Source organism: Rhinatrema bivittatum, chromosome 7 (assembly GCF_901001135.1).
Source record: "Rhinatrema bivittatum chromosome 7, aRhiBiv1.1, whole genome shotgun sequence".
NCBI lineage: Eukaryota > Metazoa > Chordata > Amphibia > Gymnophiona > Rhinatrematidae > Rhinatrema > Rhinatrema bivittatum.
Genome location: NC_042621.1, coordinates 34,834,808 through 34,851,970, shown reverse-complemented (window position 1 = coordinate 34,851,970; position 17,163 = coordinate 34,834,808). Strand labels below are relative to the sequence as shown.

At 48.3% G+C, this 17,163-nt stretch overlaps 1 protein-coding gene across 1 annotated transcript in view; it reads right to left on the bottom strand.

Moving 5' to 3' along the window:
* Nucleotides 1-17,163, bottom strand: part of CDH16 (cadherin 16) — a 469,853-nt gene that overhangs the window by 165,762 nt on the left and 286,928 nt on the right. Inside the window, exon 17 of the mRNA XM_029610660.1 lies at nt 10,808-11,058. Within this exon, the coding sequence (XP_029466520.1) occupies nt 10,808-11,058 (251 nt within the window). The remainder of the gene's footprint in view (nt 1-10,807; nt 11,059-17,163) is intronic.

Here is a 17,163-nt window from a genome sequence, read left to right as displayed (position 1 = left end):
GGCTCATGCTGCTGTCTCCTTTCCCGATTACCGGCTGCTTCGATTGCTCGGGGGCCGCTGCTGCTGCCGCCGCTGCTATTTTTCCACGCGGCACGGCTTTCTCCTTCCCACGCACCGCGTATCACTTCCTGTTCTGGGTCATGGGGGGAGGGTGCGGGAAGAAGAAAAGGCCAGCCGCAGATACCACACTGCTTCTCCTACCACCGCTGCTGTTCCGACTGGGTTTGAATGTACAGTGGCAACGGCAGCAAGGAAGAGCAGCAGGAGAGACCGGGAGCACGCAACACACCTGCCGGTGCTTGGTGACACACTGGTTGAGAAGCGCTGGTCTAACCCATAACAAAATTATTGCTAGCAACATTTTTACGTGGTGAGCAGCCTTCCTGATAATTTAGACAATGCTGCTTGAATGTGCTTTGCTTTTGGACTTGGCCATAGAAGCAGTCCTGTGCCCTGTGCTCTATTCCTAATGTCAGTGTATCAGTACCCCAGATCGTAAGAGTCGAGGCCCAGCAGAATCCAATAACCCTTCTCCCCCCCCCCCCGTGAAAGCAGAAAGCAATGTTGCGATTCCATCAAAATCATCAAGGCTAATTGGCTAAGGGTAGTAATCCCCATGCCTTCTGTTAAAGGTACTAACTGCCGCTTGTGCTGGTTACCCACATGCACCCTTTTCTTCATTATCATCCACAAACCTTTAGGGATTCACAGTGTTTAACCCAGGGCTTCCCAATCTTTTAGCCAATGTAACCCCATTTAGCACTTGAAAATTTGCATGACCCCAGTGGATGACCAAAACAAATTATCAGGGATGTAATCTCCCTCCAACCATCACTCCACTCACAGCATCCCCAAATTCTAGTTGATCCCTTCTCTCAAGCTTAACCCTCACTAATCAGTCTTTACTGTGGACCTCCACTCCTTTCAGAAGACCTCGTCTCTTAACCTTTTCCCCTCTTTCAACTTCTGCCCCTCCAGTGGATCTCCTCTCATCTCCCTGGCCTACCTCCATCTCTCAACCCCCTCCAGCTCTTTTCACATACCCTAGCTGATTTTCTTTCAGACAGGCCCTTCTAGTAACCCCCTCAAAATCCTGTCATTCCTACCCTTTCATTCTATCCCCTACTTCCTCCTCGCTTTCCTCTCCTCTCAGCCTCTCCTCCAGCCCTTCTCTCACATCACTTAGTCCATCTTCTTACATTCCCCCATCTCCCCCTCCACAGGCAATCCCTCTCCAGGTGATCCAACTCTCAAGCCCCTTCTGCATCTGATTCTTCCCTTCAGAGACCCTTTTCCAAACAAAAAAGTTTTAAACTTTAAATAAGTTGCAGGTACTCACCTACCTCTAACTTATTTGCAGCAGTTGACCAGCATTTTTTCTTTTTCTGCTCAGAGCAGGCCTTGAACCGGCAGCCAGACAAGCAGGAGGCAGCAGGTTTCCCTCCTGCTGTGCAGGCTGTCAATCAAACCTTTTTTTCTGCTTTTTTTTCTTCAGCCGTGGCTCGGCTATGTCCCGGCAGGCAGCCTGCCTTTCTTGTGGGCTGCCCTCTTCGTGTTTTTCACGGCAGGGTCTCTGCACTGCTTGCCTGCCGGGTGGGGAAGGTCCCTCCTTGGCAGGACAAGCAAATTTAGCCCGGGGCTCCACTTCTCCCGGCATGGCCAGGCCTTTCCCGGGTCGGCAGAGCCCGGGAACGGCAGCCATATTGGATTTTTCATCGGGGCCGATTTCAGTGCTCCCTGGGGCTGGGGGGCCAGATTTCTTTGATTTAACCCCCGATTTGGCCCCTGCGGGTCCCCAGGAGGGGGGTCCTGACCCCTCCCCCCCCCCTCGGCAAATCCAGGGTCCCTTTTTCGGCGGATTTCGTTCTCCTCATGCACAAATCACTTTCTCTCTCTCACACACACACACACACACACCAGTCACCTGACCTCTGTCATGCATACACACACACAGGCTTCCCACTCCCATTTTCTCTTTCAGATATACAGGCTTCTCACTCCCATGCTCACTCTCTTCACATGCACAGGCTTCTCATTCCCATACACACACACACACCCACCAGTCACCTGATAATTTGTTTTGGTCATCCACTGGGGTCATGCAAATTTTCAAGTGCTAAATGGGGTTACATTGGCTAAAAGATTGGGAAGCCCTGAAATCACAAATCTAGCAACTATGTATATAAACAAGCGCTAAACCATGTATATAAATTATTAAGAGAACGTTTACAAATTATCATCAGGACTGCTCCTTGCCTCCCTTGCATACTCCAATGTATATTATAATCTTTATTCCCCCTTCTTATTTCCTACTCCAAGTTTACACATCCTTGTTATAATGTAACTTTATCCTCCTTCAAATCGTCTCTACTGTTTGGTTGGTTATAGTTTCTACTTGTTTGATGTAAACCGAGTTGATTTGATTTGTATCAAGAAATTCGGTATATAAAAGCCTTTAATAAATAAATAAAATCTTATTTAGCTAGCTTGCATGAGCAGGACGAAAGTGCCCCCCCTTGTCCCCCCCCCCTGCAAAAATCCCTCGCTCAGCACCGATGACTGCTGGACTGGCTGCGGAGCCCCAGGGGCCAGTGCAGGTGGTCCCAGGGGTGCCCCCCACTTCCTCCCCCCCCAGTGTCTCCTGGGTCCTCGGACCCCGTCGCTTCCTCGGATTCGGCGGATGCCCCCCCCCCCCCTAGAGGGGGATGACCCCCCAGAGCCCTTCGTCTATTTCGTAAGGAGGAATTGGAGCCCCTCCTTCCCTTTGTTCTGCAGGAGCTGGGTCTGGAAAGTCCTTCCGTGGGTAATCTCATGGCCTCGCTCCCTAAGGATATGAACCCAGTCCTGGGGGGGCTCCGGCCTCGGCCTTTCCCTTCCACCCCATGCTCAAGCTCCTTATCCTGCTGGAATGGGAGGCCCCCGAAGGTGCACTCCGGGTGGGGCGTGTGATGGATAAGCTCTATCCCCTCCCGGAGGAAGGTTTGGAGCTGCTGCGATATCCCTCGGTGGATTCTTATGTCTCTGCGGTGGCCAAACACACCACGATTCCAGTGGAAGGTTCCACGGCTCTGAAGGATCCACAGGATCATAAGTTAGAGGCTCACTTGAAGCGCATCTTCGACGTTTTGGCCCTCGGGGTCCGGGCGTCTTGCTGTAGCAGCCTCATGATGCGGGCAGGCCTTCAGTGGGTTCAACAGTTATTCTGCGCCCGGGATCTTCTGCCAGCAGAGGCAGAGCAAGCCGAACGTCTGGAGGCTGTAACCGCCTACGTATCGGACGCCCTCTACGATCTGGTCCGTGTGCAGGTGAAGGCGATGGTTTCGGCGGTGGCTGCCCGGAGGCTCCTTTGGCTTACGCCATTGGTCGGCTGATCAGTCGTCGAAGACTCGGCTGGGCATGCTGCCCTTCAAAGGTAAGATGCTCTTTGGAGAGGATCTCGAGAAGCTTATGGACTCCTTGGCTGACAACAAGGTCCATAAGCTTCCAGAGGACCGCCCTAAGTCTTCCCGGTCCTTCGCACCCTCCTGCTCTCGCTTCAGGGGCCAGCGTCGCTTTGCTTCTCGGGGGCAGGGCGGTTCCGCGAGGGGTTCTTCTCGTGCTCAGTCCTGGTCGCAGTCCTTTTGTGGCAGGCGGCCCTTTCGTGAGGGCCAGCCCGTGTGTGCCACCTCTAAACCTGCCACGCAATGAAGTTCAGCTGACCCATTCCTCGGTTCCTTACCTCGGCGGACACCTCTCCCTGTTCTTCGAGGAATGGGTCAAGATCACATCGGACCAGTGGATCCTCGACATTATCAAAGACGGGGTACGCTTTCGAGCTCGTCAGGGAACTGCCGGATCTCTTTCTTTTCTTGCCTTGCGGACGGGCCAAGAGGGATGCGGTGGTCCAGACTCTCTCCAAACTTCTGGATCTGGGGGCGGTGGTCCCAGTTCCGGAAAGGGAGATTGGTGCCGGCCATTATTCTATTTACTTCACCGTGCCCAAAAAGGACGGGTCCTTCCACCCCATCCTGGACCTCGAGGGTCAATCGGGCCCTCAAGATCCCCCACTTCTGCATGGAAACCCTGCGTGCGGTCATTGCGGCGGTCCACCCCGGAGAGTTCCTTGCTTCTCTCGATCTCACAGAAGCGTACTTCAACATTCCCATCCACCGCGACTACCAGAAGTATCTCCGATTCCACATCCTCAACCAGGACTTCCAGTTTCGAGCTCTCCCCTTCAGCCTCACGACCGCTCCTCGCACCTTCACGAAGGTCATGGTAGTGGTAGCGGCGGCCCTGTGCCGGGAGGGGATTCTCGTCCACCCCTATCTGGACGTTGGCCAAGTCGGAGACCTCTTGCCAACGGGCGGTGGATCGCGTCTTGGAGCTCCTTGCCTCCCTCGGGTGGATAGTGAACTTTTCCAAGAGCAAGCTTCAGCCCTCCCAGGAGTTGGAATTCCTGGGAGCCCACTTCGACACCCGAGTAGGCAAGATTTTCTTACCACGGGCGTGCGCCCTCAAGCTGATCGATCAGGTCCGGAATCTGATTGCGCTACCCTCCCCGACAGCCTGGGGTTATCTTCAAGTCCTGGGATCCATGGCTTCCACCATCGACCTTGTCCCCTAGGCTTTTGCTCATATGCGTCCATTGCAGAAAGCTTTGCTATCCTGTTGGCAGCCAGTGTCGGAGCAGTTTCATGTAGTCCTTCCGTTCTTGGATTCTACTGCCGACGAATTACAGTGGTGGCTGTCTCTTCCTCATCTTCTGCAAGGGATGCCTCTTCAAGCTTCACAGTGGACGATAGTGACCACGGACGCCAGCCTGTTGGGCTGGGGTGCAGTCTGCCTTTCTCAATCTACCCAGGGAACATGGTCGCAGGCTCAGTCGCACTGGCATATCAATCGACTGGAAACCTTGGCGGTCCACCTGGCTCTTCAGGAGTTCCTTCCCCTGATCCGCAGCAAGGCGGTAAGAGTCCTGTCCGACAACTCCACCACAGTGGCCTACATCAATCACCAAGGGGGCACTCGCAGTCCCCTGGTAGCCTTAGAAGCCAGCCGTCTCCTCTCTTGGGCGGAGTGTCACCTACAGTGCCTTGCGGCCTCTCACATCGCAGGCAAGGAAAATGTTCAAGCAGACTTCCTCAGCCGGCAGTCGCTCGATCCGGGAGAGTGGGAGCTCTTGGATGCGGCCATGGCTCTGATAGTGGACAGGTGGGGTCCTCCTCGCCTCGACCTCATGGCGACTCTGTGCAATGCCAAGACCAATCGGTTCTTCAGCCGCTGGAGGGAGCACGGTGCAGAGGGCGTGGATGCTCTGGCTCTAGCTTGGCCAGTGGACGTCCTTCTGTACATGTTTCCCCCGTGGCCACTGGTGGGGAAAGTTCTCAGGAGAATCGAGCTCCACCGGGGCCCGGTGATTCTCGTCGCTCCTGAGTGGCCGCGAAGACCGTGGTTCGCGGATCTCATCAATCTAGCGGTGGACGGGCCCCTGCGCCTCGGTCATCTTCCTCGTCTCCTCCGGCAGGAGCCTGTATTTTTCGACCAGGCCGATCACTTCTGTCTAGCGGCCTGGCTTTTGAACGGCGTCGTCTGAGGCGTAAGGGTTATAAGGAGGAGGTCATCTTCACCCTGCTGCGAGCCCGGAAGCAATCGACTTCTCTGGCCTATGTGCGCATCTGGAAAGTTTTTCAGTCCGCGTGTGCGGAGTCTGGTGTTCCGGCACCCTCTGCCTCGATTCCTCTGGTCCTTTTCTTTTCTTCAGAAGGGTCTCTCTAAGGGCCTCTCCTTCAGTTCTCTACGCGTTCAAGTCTCTGCGCTCGGCTCTCTCCTGGGTCGGGTGGACGTCATTCCTTAGCTGCTCACCCGGACGTGATTCGTTTCCTGAGGGGTGTTAGGCACCTTCCTCCCCCCTCGTGCCACGTGTCAGTCGTGGAGTCTCAACCTAGTCCTTCGTGCTCTCTGTACGGCTCCCTTTGAGCCTCTTTGCCACGCTACGCTCTAGGATCTAACACTCAAAACTGTCTTTCTGGTCTCTATCCCCTCTGCTCGCCGGATTTCCGAGCTCCAGGCGCTGTCCTGTCGGGAGCCCTTCTTGCGTTTTTTCTGATTCCGGGGTCTCTCTCAGGACAGTTCCTTCCTTCTTGCCTAAAGTTGTCTCCGCCTTTCATGTCAACCAGTCGGTAGAACTACCCGCGTTCTCTCCGGAGGAGATTGCGGGTAAGGCTGGTGGTGACCTTCGTCGGCTAGATGTCAAACGAGTCTTGCTTCGCTATCTCCAGGTCACCAATGACGTCCGCGTATCGGACCATATCTTCGTCCTTTGGAGTGGTCCCAACTGGGGTAAACAGGCTTCTAAGACCACGATTGCACGGTGGTTGAAAGAAGCCATTTCCTCGGCATATCTTTGTCAAGGTCGTCCGCTTCCTGAGGGTCTGAAGGCCCATTCTCTGCGTTCTCAGGCTACTTCGTGGGCGGAGAGTCAATCTGTCTCCCTGCAGGAGATTTGCAGGGCCGCCACTTGGATGTCTCTGCACACTTTTGCTCTGCACTACCGTCTGGATGTGCACGCTCCGGTTTTCGGTTCCTTTGGGCGGCAAGTGCTTCGAAAGGGACTGTCTCGGTCTCACCCAGTTTAGGGAAGCTTTGGTACATCCCACTGTCTGGACTGTGTTCTTACCTGTTAATTTTCGCTCCTGTAGTACTACGGATCAGTCCAGACGCCCTTCCCTGTCTGTCTTCTGTCCTCTCGAAGCTTGTTTTCTTGCAGGTTTGCAGATTTTCATTTTTCACTTTGTGCAAGATTACTGAGCAATTACACTGGAAGCCTTGGTCGTTTTTTATACCAAGTTTATGCAAGAGCGTATAGTTATACCATGTTTCTACATTATTCTATAGTTGCTCCTTTGAGCTTTATGGTTACTTGCTTGATCCTATTCTTGGGTTTGTTGTTTTCTGCTTTGACATACGTTATACTGAAGGGTTAGAGGATAGACTCTGTCCTGATACAGGGCATCCTTCAAGTTTTAGTCTGTCTCCACCTGCTGGAAAGGAGGCTCAACCCACTGTTTGGACTGATCCGTGGTACTACAGGAACGACAATTAACAGGTAAGAACTAATTTTCCTTTTTACTGTTTCCAATGGAAAAGGTTCGAAGTTTGTTTATCATTAAAACCTTTCAGAGATCTGAAGGTGTCCCCTGCATCTCCTCTCTTCCAGGGTGTACATATGCAGATCCTTCAGCCTCTCCTCCTAAGTCTTCTGATACAATTCCACACCATTTTGGTCATGCTAATTTGACAGCCTCCATCCTGTCTCTATTTTTTTGAGATACAGGCTCCAATACTCCAGTATTCAATATTGAAGGACATTATCACCTCCTTTTTCTTACTGATTATTCCTCTCTCTATGCAGCCCAGCATTCTTCTGGTTTTAGCTATTGCTTTGTCACATTGCTTCACCGTCTGCAGATTGCCAGACACTATCACCATTTTCAGATCGCCAGACACAAGATCCCTCTCCCAGTCTGTGCACATTGGTTGTTCACCCCCATCACATACAACTCTTTTGGATTACCGCACCCCAGATGCATGACTCTGCATTCCTTAGCATTGAATCCCAGCTGCCAAATCCTCAGCCAGTCTTCAAGCTTTCTTAAATCACTTTTCATTCATTCTCTGTCTTAAATCACTTTTTTCATTTTCTATCTTAATTCACTTTTCATTTCCAAGGGAAATCACATATTTTCCCTTGGAAAACTAGCTACAAGGTATATGGGTAAAAAAAAGTAACGGTGAATTTAGCAGCTATGTGGGTTGTTTAACAGCTGCCTGTTTAGCACTGAATTATCCCATGGTGCTCTATAAAAACTCACTGTATCATGTGTAATGAAATGTAAGAAACTTATACAAGTGAAACAAAAAGCAAACAAAAACACCACCCTGGAAAGATTCACAGGCATCTAGACTAATTATGAATTACAGGTAGCCTGTGAAAAAAATAAAATAAAAAAACAAAACCAGACACCCAGAGGGTAAGTTTCAATTTTCCTGCAGAGTTTTTACTCATGGGACCGAAAACTAAATTTCAAAGGGACACTCCTTGTGGGCAGTGCTTCCAGAACACACAGCATATGGAAGCAGGTGTATTTCCAAACATACGTTTAATCCCCTGATCTAGCTCCACCCATTTTTTCTACAGATAAAAGGATGTGTCTGTTTGGGGTTTGGGTCTGGCTAGTAGTTCCTCCTTTCCCCTTTATCTTCCAGCTCAATTGAAACTAGTGCTGAGGGTCTGGTGCATGAACTTTCATTCCTAGCTGTGGATTTTCCCCCTAATTTAATAGACACCTACCTGCCCACTAGTCATCACAGCAATGGTACTGAGGCTAAAAGCCAATTACCAAGACTTCTTCCAGAATCCTGTATCACAGGTTCTAAATCTGGCAACCCAGTGTCACCCTTACCGATCACCATGGTGTCCTCCCACCCTTCTCCACCCCACCTCCTCCACAGGGACTGCAAATGCTGCTTCCATAGCCTCTGCCTTTCCAGGGCGTGAAAGGGCCCTCCTCATGGCTGGGAACAGCTCTGCCCCTCAGCCACCAGCGCACTCCATCAGTGATATTTTTATTCAGAATCAGGGAAGGAGCTCTTCTAGGTAACAATGCAATTGCACCAAAAACTATGCAGTCCATCTGCTTCCATGTTTAAGGAAGATGGCATAGAAATATAATATAATTAGATAGCGCTAATGATAAGAACCAAAGAAATTGCCATGCTGGGTCAGACCAAGGGTCCAACAAGCCCAGCATCCTGTTTCCAATAGAGGCCAAACCAGGCCACAAGAACCTGGTAATTACGCAAACACTAAGAAGATCCCATGCTACTGATGCAATTAATAGCAGTGGCTATTCCCTAAGTAAACTTGATTAATAGCAGTTAATGGACTTCTTCTCCAAGAACTTATCCAAACCTTTTTTGAACCCAGCTGCACTAACCACATCCTCTGGCAACAAATTCCAGAGCTTTATTGTGCATTGAGTGAACAAGAACTTTCTCCGATTAGTCTTAAATGTGCTACTTGCTAACTTCATGGAATGCTCCCTAGTCCTTCTATTATTTGAAAGTGTAAATAACCGATTCACATCTACTTGTTCAAGTCCTCTCATGATCTTAAAGACCTCTATCATATGCTCCCTCAGCCATCTCTTCTCCAAGCTGACCAGCCCTAACCTCTTCAGCCTTTCCTCATAGGGGAGCTGTTCCATCCCCTTTATCATTTTGGTTGCCCTTCTCTGTACCTTCTCCATCGCAGCTATATCTCTTTTGAGAAGCGGTGACCAGAATTGTACACAGAATTCAAGGTGTGGTCTCACCATGGAGCGATATAGAGGCATTATGACATTTTCCGTTTTATTAACCATTCCCCTCCCAACAATTCCCAAATATGACTTGTCCCATCTTTATTAAGAAATTTATAGGAAGCTTGCACAATTCTTAAGGTACATGGCCAAGTCAAGAATAGTGATCTTGAATCAATGAAAACATTTCTGGGTCCATTTAAAAAAAAAAAAAAAAAAAAAATTCCTCCTATTTGGTGTCCATAGCAGATTGCTTCTTGGTTGAGATCAAAGTCAAGGTGTTAGCCCTGAGTTGGGGAAGGTCCCTTCTTGTCCTATTGGTCATTTGAGAACCTGCACAATATTAGGGATTAATGCCCTGCCACCCGACTCAATTAGAAAAATTGGGCATCAAAATGGCAGATAAGATTTAATGTGGATAAGTGCAAGGTGATGCATATAGGGAAAAATAACCCATGCTATAGTTACACAATGTTAGGTTCCATATTAGGTGCTACAACCCAAGAAAGAGATTAAGGCGTCATAGTGGATAACACACTGAAATTGTCGGTTCAGTGTGATGCGGCAGTCAAAAAAGCAAACAGAATGTTGGGAATTATTAGAAAGGGAATGGTGAATAAAACGGAAAATGTTATAATGCCTCTGTATCGCTCCATGGTGAGACCGCACCTTGAATACTGTGTACAATTCTGGTCGCCGCATCTCAAAAAAGATATAATTGCGATATAGAAGGTACAGAGAAAGGCTACCAAAATGATAAGGGGAATGGAACAGCTCCCCTATGAGGAAAGACTAAAGAGGTTAGGACTTTTCAGCTTGGAGAAGACGGCTGAGGGGGAGATATGATAGAGGTGTTTAAAATCATGAGAGGTCTAGAACGGGTAGATGTGAATCTGTTATTTACTCTTTCGGGTAATAGACTAGGGGCCACTCCATTAAGTTAGCATGTGGCACATTTAAAACTAATCGGAGAAAAGTCTTTTTTACTCAACGCACAACTAAACTCTGGAATTTGTTGCCAGAGGATATGGTTAGTGTAGTTAGTATCGCTGTGTTTAAAAAAGGATTGGATAAGTTCTTGGAGGAGAGGTCCATTGCCTGCTATTACTAGCAAAGGTAACATGGCATAGACTTAGTTTTTGGGTACTTGCCAGGTTCTTATGCCCTGGATTGGCCACTGTTGGAAACAGGATGCTGGGCTTGATGGACCCTTGGTCTGACCCAGTATGGCATGTTCTTATGTTCTTAAATAGTTCAGACCCTAGCCAAACTGGGAATCTTAAACCTACAGGGACAAAAAAAATGGATATCCTTTGTAAATAGGGTCTGTGGTATTGACTCCTAGAATGAAACAGCAATTTTTTTCATCCATGCCTGCCTCCATTTTTTTTTTAGCAAATGAAAACTAAAAACTTTTTCACAAAGGAAGCATGGAGATGCTGAGTCATGTCCTCAGGGTTGCTCACCTTAAAGATGGCGTGAGGTTGGTGTCTGGATCAAAGGCTTTCACAGTCACCAGCACTGCTCCCGTCTCCAGGTTCTCAGGCACGATGACCTCGTATCTCTTTGTTGAAAAGACGGGGGCCTCGTTTATGTTTTCCACCAGCACGTGCACCGTAGCTGTGGAACTGAGACGGTACTGGGCTCCAAGCAGTTCAGCAGAGTTTCTCACAGATATGATCACGGAATACTCTTTCACTTCCTCATAGTCCAGTTCCTGTGAGCACATTAACAAGGCACTTTACAAGTTCCTTCCAATATGAATACATACACTGCATATATATATATTTTTTTTATAGCAAGCCATGTTCTTGATTCACAAAAAAAACAAACCCCTAAAGCTGTAAATGCCAACACTAAAATCTTTCCCTTACTACCTTTTTCCAAACCATTATCCAACACATTCTTCCTACAAGGTCTTGCATTAACAATTGTGAATACACTGTAAATATTTGTGGCAGGGTCTGTGTAACAAAGACATAAATGTTATATTTCTTTCCTAAAGATTTTTGACAATCTGGAAATGTCACTAACAGATGCATACTTTTAAACAACCGCATGGACACACATGAGCCTCCATTTGCCAGCTTACTTGCAGGGACGTGGTCTTTGTATAACATGCGCACACATGTATGAAATTTTATGTAGGTGCGTACCTATGCGTGCAAATGACGCTTCTACCACCAACGCAATTACCAGTTTTCCCAGTTTGTTTCCAAACCCCAGCCTCCCTTTTACCCTGTTAACCCTGACCTTTAAAACCCTACTCACCTCTTACTTTTTTTTGTTTTCTGATTTTCGCGCCATCCATATCTTCGCGCCATCCATATCAGAAGTAAAGTTATATGGTAGGGGATTCTGGCATGTGCTTGTGTGTGTAAGTATAAGAACATAAAAAATTGCCATGCTGGGTCAGACCAAGGGTCCATCAAGCCCAGCATCCTGTTTCGAACAGAGGCCAAACCTGGCAATTACCCAAACACTAAGAAGATCCCATGCTACTTATGCAATTAATAGCAGTGGCTATTCACTAAGTAAACTTGCCGTTAATGGACTTCTCCTCCAAGAACTTATCCAAACCTTTTTTGAACCCAGCTACACTAACTGCACTAACCACATCTTATGGCAATAAATTCCAGAGCTTTATTGTGCGTTGAGTGAAAGAATTTTCTCCGATTAGTCTTAAATGTGCTACTTGCTAACTTCATGGAATGCCCCACTAGTTTCATTGTGAAATGCAGGAACATCTATGCCCCACCCAAACCATGCCCACACCCCTCCCACTTTTCAGGAAAATGTATTTGTGCTCATAGCAGCAAGAACGTGTGTATGTGGGTTCTTTAAAAAATATGCTTGGCATCTGTCAGTCCGACTTGTGCACATATCTCCTGGTTTTGGTGTGTGCAGGGCTTTTAAAATTCACCTTTAATAGTGTAGGTTTGTTTTCCTCTTGTATTTTTGCCTAGTTGGGGGTTATTCCTTTGCTATTTTGTTTTTAACTGTTATTAAAGTATGCACTGCTGCATGCCCGCAGAGGTGTTTGTGACTTGCAAATTCCATGCCCCTGAGAGGGGTTGAGGGGTCTTGACATATTTTATCAATGTTTATGAATAACATAAGGTGTCTCATTTTAGATGAAAAATATTTGGGAGAACTAGACTGGAAATATATGTAACTGGAAAGTGTGATTCTATTTTCCTATGGTCTCTGCTTATTACTGGTTTCTAAGAGATGAGAGAGAGGGTAGAAGAAGCAGGTGGTGGTGGAGGGTGCGAGTGTGTTGGGGAAAGGGGATTAGTAAGTGTACTGCGCTTTGTATATATCTGGTCCATAGTCAATATTTAATTGTGTCATGAAATCAGCAGTAACGATGGAATATTAGTGATGTGTGGTCTTGATTGAGACTACTGTTGGTCTGTGAAGCTAGGATAAATGGGTTATAAGTAAGAATTAAATTATATAGGGATTACAAATTCATAGGCTTTTACAGCTGGCCGCTGGGATGTGTTCTAGGAGTATAGATAGAAATAACTGAGCCATATGGTTCGTTTTTTTTTTTTTTGCCATCATCTACCATGTTTATGTTGCTACAACTAACTATGAGAACCATCTTAGGTTTCTTATCTCCTTGCTTTTCCAGGTCTTTGCCTCTTAATTCCCTCTCTGACCAAGTAATATAGCAGAAAGCCAAAATGGTTAAAGATCTCTAGCAGCTTTGAATGTAATATTAGGCTCTATAAATCCTTTCCTTTGTAGGTCGGCAAATCATTTCATCATCCCTCTGTGCAGCTGGTGCTGGTTCAAAATCTCTCTGCTGGTGTATACTTTAATAAAATCAAAAACTGAACAATAAAACAAAACCCTTCTAGCCATATTGGCTGAATTATTGCAACAGCTAATATTACAATATTTAGCTCAGAATATTTTGGGAAGAGCAATGTTGTTGTCTGAAATTTTTATTTGTTAGGTAGAGAGGAGATTTACTCCTGGAAATAATTCTATGTTTTTCTCCCTTAGAAGTGTTAATTGATTTTATTTTTTTTGGGAGGGGGCGGGGAAGGGGAATTGTGGTAGGAGGGAGGACTGCCTGATTAGCAAGCCGGAGGTACCCTTTTCCTAAGCTGCCCTGTGAGATACCCACTTTATCTGCCGCTGCTTGCTGTTCTGGTGACAACAATGATTCATTTTTGATTTGAGAAGACAGATTCTTTGGACCTCTCTTACAAAGAAAGCACAGTACATGCTGTTCTCCTCTTGTGATGAGAAAGCCAAATAAGTTCTTACTTTTCTATTTTGTTGTTGTTGTTGTTTGGTTTCTCTCTCTCTTCTCAAGATGATAAATGCTAGTGGGATTCAAAGTTAAAGTTGTAAGAGCAGCAGGCATCAGATATTGGGCGTGATTTATTAAGGCTTTTCCCCATTCTCTGTCTATAAAAATGCTTAATAAATTAGGCCCAGAGTGTGGGCAGGTCCCTTATTTAACAAATCTGTAATTCTATTTTATCTTTTGCCTTTTGCTTCTCTGTATATGCTCCTCTATCTTGGCTTAAAGTCTTGGGTCCATCTTTTCATGGTGCTGGACAGGATATGTGGTGCGGACAAATGTCCACTGGTTACCAGGTTGTAACCAGAGAACCACTTAATTCAGCATTTGACGGATCTGAGGCCAGGCCCTCAGAAAGAAGCCACCTTAGCAGGGCCAGATTTTTTGGGTGGATGAGCTGGGCGGTCGCCCAGCATCACCCATCCTGTGGCAGCATGGCCACGATGGATCCCATCTTGCAGCAGCCAAAGAGAGGCCCAAGGGGTGCCATCAGTTTTTTTTTTGGGGGGGGGGGGGGGGGTTGCACCACCCAGTGTGCTACTTGCTCAAAATCCAGCCCTGCACCTTTAGTGCAAATCATTAACTCTTGTCCATCCTCATGCCATATTCAGAGTCCCCATCCCCCCCTCTTCATCTGTTTTAACATGACAAAATGTTTAATATGTGATTTAATCATATTGTGTCTGCTGGCTCATGCATGCCCTAATGTATTCTGAAGTTCCATTTTTGTGCAGCTGAGGCTTCCAGCAGACAAATGAAGCATTGTAGCCATCATGTACTTGGCAACACAAAAGGATTGATTTAATAATAAATTCTGATAAAATTAGAGATCTGACACAATTGGAAAATCCCTCCAAGCATTCCTTCAGGTAAGAAAGGAGGCTGACTTAGAAAAAGGAAAGGCTGATTCTGAACCCTTGTGCCTGTGTGTGCGAGACCCAGAATCATCACAAATTTACAGACAAATGAAACCACAAGATCATTTTTATAAACTCAAAACTGAAAGGATTGCTTTATTACTTGTATATTACAGTTTTAATTGAGATTAATTAATGTAATCAGAATTACAAAGCTACTTTCTAAATCCTGGCAAATTTACTGCAGTCCCCCTACCCTCTAGTGATAAGGCCCATGGGACTACAAACTGCACTCTAGTGCTCAGACTGCTTAGCCATATCTCAAGCACATTGCCCAGTTTTTTTTATATCTACCTATTTGTAGTTCCAGAATATGAATTTAATAGTATGTACCATATATAAATTGCTAATGATTTCACTGTGCTTTTTAAAATTCTGTCTTTGCATTCCAAATGTAAGTAAAATAGCCTTAGGCTTGATTTTGGAAATTAAAGATTTCCTAGCGTGTAGCAGATAGACTCATTACAAATGGGTATAGTGTGCTCGTGCTAGCAGTTGGAGACTGATCTGACATCAGCACGTGGTACATATACCCCTGCAGGAAGTGCAGCAACTCAGTAATTTCCGTTTCCAAAGCAGTTTGGAGCTACCTTATGCTCGCTGAGCGTTTTTCCAAATTATAACGACTAAATTCTTAGAAGACATCCTACCTGAAGACGAGCCCCGCACTCCTGCGGTGATACCCTCGGGTCCCTCCCCCAGTTCAGTTTCCCGAGGTGATTTCCGTGGTCCCTCGGAGGTAAGTGCCTCTGTCCGGTGGCCGGATCGCGGCAGGGACCTAGCCCCCGAGTGAGAAGGGCTCTGGCGCGGCATAGAGGCAGCCTCGGTCCCGGTGAGGACTTGGCCCCCGAGCGAGACGAGTTCGGGCGCGGCTTAGAGGCAGCGGGTGCACTTCCTCGAGTGCGGCGGTGACGGTACTTACCCTCTCCCCCCGCAGCCGGAGACCGCCCGGGTCGCAGCCGGGAAGCGCCGAAGATCAGGTAAGGTGTACATCTTTACTGGTCTCCGAAGAGCAAGGATTAGCAGGGTCTGCCTACATGGCAGCCTGCCAAGGAGGTCGCCATCTTGCCTGCTCGCCGTCGCCATCTGCCCCGGTTCGCCGCCTCGATCTAAGTGGGGCGACGGGTGTGTGTTAGGCGCCCAAAAATATTTGGGCGCCCATTGCTAAGCGCATTGTTAAGCGTTACTAAGCGCACGCTGATAGGCGCAAGTTGATAGGCGCTCATTGATAGATCACAGATGCGATGGAGCGTATGAGAGCCCATGCGTCCGCAGAGCCGGCACCTCCAGATTCAGGCATAAGAGCACTTGGCCTCTGCTCAGCATGCCACCTCAGAGCCACACAGAGCGAGGAAGCAGACTCCCTATGTGCCCAATATGAGGAGGCCCTGGGAGTTCCAGGCCAGGGCCGGTCTCAGCCCAGTTTGACTACCCGTTCCTCAGGGAACACCCCGAACCTAGCAGGCCGTGGTGAGCAGCCAGGGAACCCTTGAAGGGCGGACATGGCGATTCCACAAACTTGTCCGGAGGGAGATGAAGGAAGTCCAGGTAATACCCTTCCCGGACAATGGCGAGGACCCACTGGTCCGAAGTAATCTCGACCCACCTGCGGTAAAATAGGGTTAGCCTGCCCCCTATGGCTTCTTCCCCCAGATGGGTCGGCTGATTCTCATTGTGGGGTGCGGCTGGGACCCGACCCCGAGCCGGTTCCCCTCTTGTTGTGCCTGGTCCGAAAGGACTGGTTCCTGGTCTGAGAACGAGGTGCTTGGTAGCGAGCCCTGTAAGGATTGAAGCGTTGAGAGCTTCTACTTCTGGATGATCTAGGAAAAGGGCGCTGGTTCCTCCTTGACCTGTCTTCCGGTAGACGGGATAATGGAGATGTGCCCCATTTATTAGCCAGTTTCTCGAGGTGGCTACCGAACAGGAGGGATCCCTTAAAGTGCATTTTTGTAAGGCGAGTCTTGGAGGAGGAGTCGGCCAACCAATTTCATAACCAGAGGTGTCTTCTGGCTGCCACTGAGGATGACACTCCCTTGGCTGCTGTACGGACGAGGTCGGAGGCAGCATCAGTGAGGAACGAGAGGGCTGATTCCATTTCTTCTCCCGGGGTGTTGTTCCTGGCTTGTGATAAGCAGGAGCGCGTCACCACAGTGCAGCAGGTCGCAATTCGTAGGGACATGGCTGCCACCTCAAAGGCTTGTTTCAGAATGGCGTCCATGCGCCGGTTATGTGCATCCTTGAGGGCCGCCCCTCCTCCACCGGAATGGTGGTGCGCTTCACAATTGCGCTAACTATGGCGTCTACCATCGGGCACGCCAGCAGCTCCTTGGTTGCCGGGTCTAGGGGGTACATGCTAGACAAAGCCCGACCCCCTTCCAGATTGATTAACTGCTGTGCTGCTTGTAGAAGGGGAAAATGGTGAGCCGTTTGATGCAGGCCCTCTAGCAGGGGGTTCATCCTGGGTTCCCCTGGGGTGCCCTGGCCCGGGATAGCCAGGGCCAGGGCACCCCAGCTCCGACAGGCATTGAGAGACCAGGTCTGGAAGATCCTCCTTAGGAAAGAAGCGTCTCATGGTTCGATA